The 2,248-nt window shown below is 40.7% G+C and overlaps 1 protein-coding gene across 1 annotated transcript in view; it reads right to left on the bottom strand.

The window, feature by feature from the left end:
* Positions 1–2,248, bottom strand: part of LOC101855125 — a gene marked incomplete in the record, with an annotated part of 24,206 nt that overhangs the window by 17,196 nt on the left and 4,762 nt on the right. Inside the window, 2 exon segments of the mRNA XM_005104745.3 lie at positions 162–298; positions 1,713–1,913. Of these exon segments, the coding sequence (XP_005104802.3) occupies positions 162–298; positions 1,713–1,913 (338 nt within the window).

Below are 2,248 nucleotides of genomic sequence, written 5' to 3'. Positions count from 1 at the left end.
CACACAGACACCGACACACTGACAAACACACATACACACACAGAAACACACACATACGTACACACACACTCACACACAGACACAGGCACACTCACACACACATAAACACAGCTACACACACACACACACACACACACACACACACACACACTCATACGTACTTCAAAGGATGGCAGAGGATCCTGTAGTTCCACTGGGCGTAGTGAGGGTGTCCATTTTCCACACTGTTGATAGTGGTGGGCAGGAAGGCGTAGTTTTCCAAAACAGATTTAGAGCCTGTGTAGGATGTGTATCGGATCTGGGCGTGGCAACAAAAAAAAAAAAAAAGAACCAACCCATAACAAATCACATAAATTACGTTTCTCTTTTATTAGTTTAGTTTTAGTAAGAATTTTATGGCATCTGCAACGCAATAAGGTCATATAAATGCCGAGGATTAGAAGTGTTACAAGAGCGTAGCAAACACAAAAGAGGAGGGGAGATAAGGACGATAGATGTTAGGTAGGAAAGAAGAAGCAAACGATACCAGAGCACCCGCCTACCACACGCACGCTCGTTTATCTTTCGAAATAGTGTTTGAGTGAGAACAAATTAATCGACAAATTGTTTGAGTTTGCTTGAAGTAAAGCACATCGACACCATAATGGTCATTTAGTGCTGGGAAAAAAGTAAGACAGACAGACAGATAGAAACAACAAAGGGATAGTACAGAAGTATAAGGATCTACAAGTGGCGCCCTCCTATCAGTCGCAGATAAAAAAAGATACAAGTAAATGGATAATGGTCTAGTTGAGCCCCCCCCCCTTTAAGAAATAAATAAAATTCTTCTTTGCTCGTGACGCCACGGCTAATTAGGTCTCACAGAGAGTGGAGATCCTGTATGCAAGCAGCAGGTCATGTTGGTTCACAATTGAGATCTTAGCTAGATCTTTGCCGTACCTTAGCTATGTTATCAGTTTTCATTCAATGTATTTTATAGATCTTCATTATTATTATTCATAGTTTTAAAAATATCCTTTTAATTAAAAATCGCTTAGTGAGTTTTTATATGGCACTTTAATATTGTAAATGTTAAACCAGAGATATTGCGACTTATGTATAATTACTTTGGTCACCCGGAATGTGTTGTGCAATTGTTCTTAATCTTTGCCTCGCACACAGAGGGCGGAAGTTCGATTCCGAAGAAGAAGAATGTATTCCGTCTAGTACCTAGTATCTATGCTTGCCCATCTATTGGGATACTGTATCTCACCCATTTTGGATTCACACGTATTGGTAGAGACAGATTAACTCATCTCATGAACAACATTTATTTTATGTATGTTCATTGAAGAAGGGTGAGGGAGAGGGGGTGTAAAACCTAATATACAAACAATCTAATCAGCGTCATCATCCTCCTCCTCCTCCTTCTCCTCCTCCTCATCATCATCATCATTGTTTGTTCCCAAACAACTGTCCTGTTTCTCGTTTTAATTTGTTTTTCTTTGAAGCATTACAAATTACGAACATGTTGACACAATTTTTGAAAAATGAAACTCGTAAAACCAAATTATGAAGACGCATGTCAGGATAAAAAATATACAAAACAAACAAACAAAAACCAAACAATTAAGCGAAACAAAATCAAAAACAAAAACAAAAACAACCGCCCCCCCCAAAAAAAAACAACCCCAAAAGAAAAAAAAACCCCAACAACAAACAAACCCACTGACCTTTTCCATGAGGTCAAACCAGTTGCTGGCGTCGATGGCATGGCGGTCACTCTGGAATGGCTCGTCCAAAGATTTCGTCCCCGTAGACCAGCCACCCTCGATGTAGCAGAGCACTGGCCGGAAGTAGGGCCTGTAGTCACGGTGAGTGGTGTTCTGGTCCCTGAACGCGCGGAAGTACTCACGCATCTCCTGGATTTGTTCCTGGGGGACGAACAGACAGGACAGTTTTGTTTTTTGTTTTGTTGCTGTTGTTTGTTTCGTTTTGTACCAGCCTCTCACCACCCCCACCACCCTTCCACCCAAAGAACATAAAAGAAAAAAAAATAATTTCAAAGAATCAAACTAACAATCCCAAAATCACATGAGATGAGATAACATAAAATGGGGTTTAGGGGTGAGGAGGGGAGAAGAAGAGAAAAGCAGGTGATGTGTGTGTGTGTGTGTGTGTGTGTGTGTGTGTGTGTGTGTGTGTGTGTTTGTGTGTGTGTGTGTGTGTGTGTTTGTTCAAAGTGTTTGGGAGTAGTTTTCTGTTTCGA

The sequence above is a fragment of the Aplysia californica genome, unplaced genomic scaffold (assembly GCF_000002075.1).
Source record: "Aplysia californica isolate F4 #8 unplaced genomic scaffold, AplCal3.0 scaffold00433, whole genome shotgun sequence".
Lineage (NCBI taxonomy): Eukaryota > Metazoa > Mollusca > Gastropoda > Aplysiida > Aplysiidae > Aplysia > Aplysia californica.
This window is presented reverse-complemented; position numbering and strand designations above follow the sequence as displayed.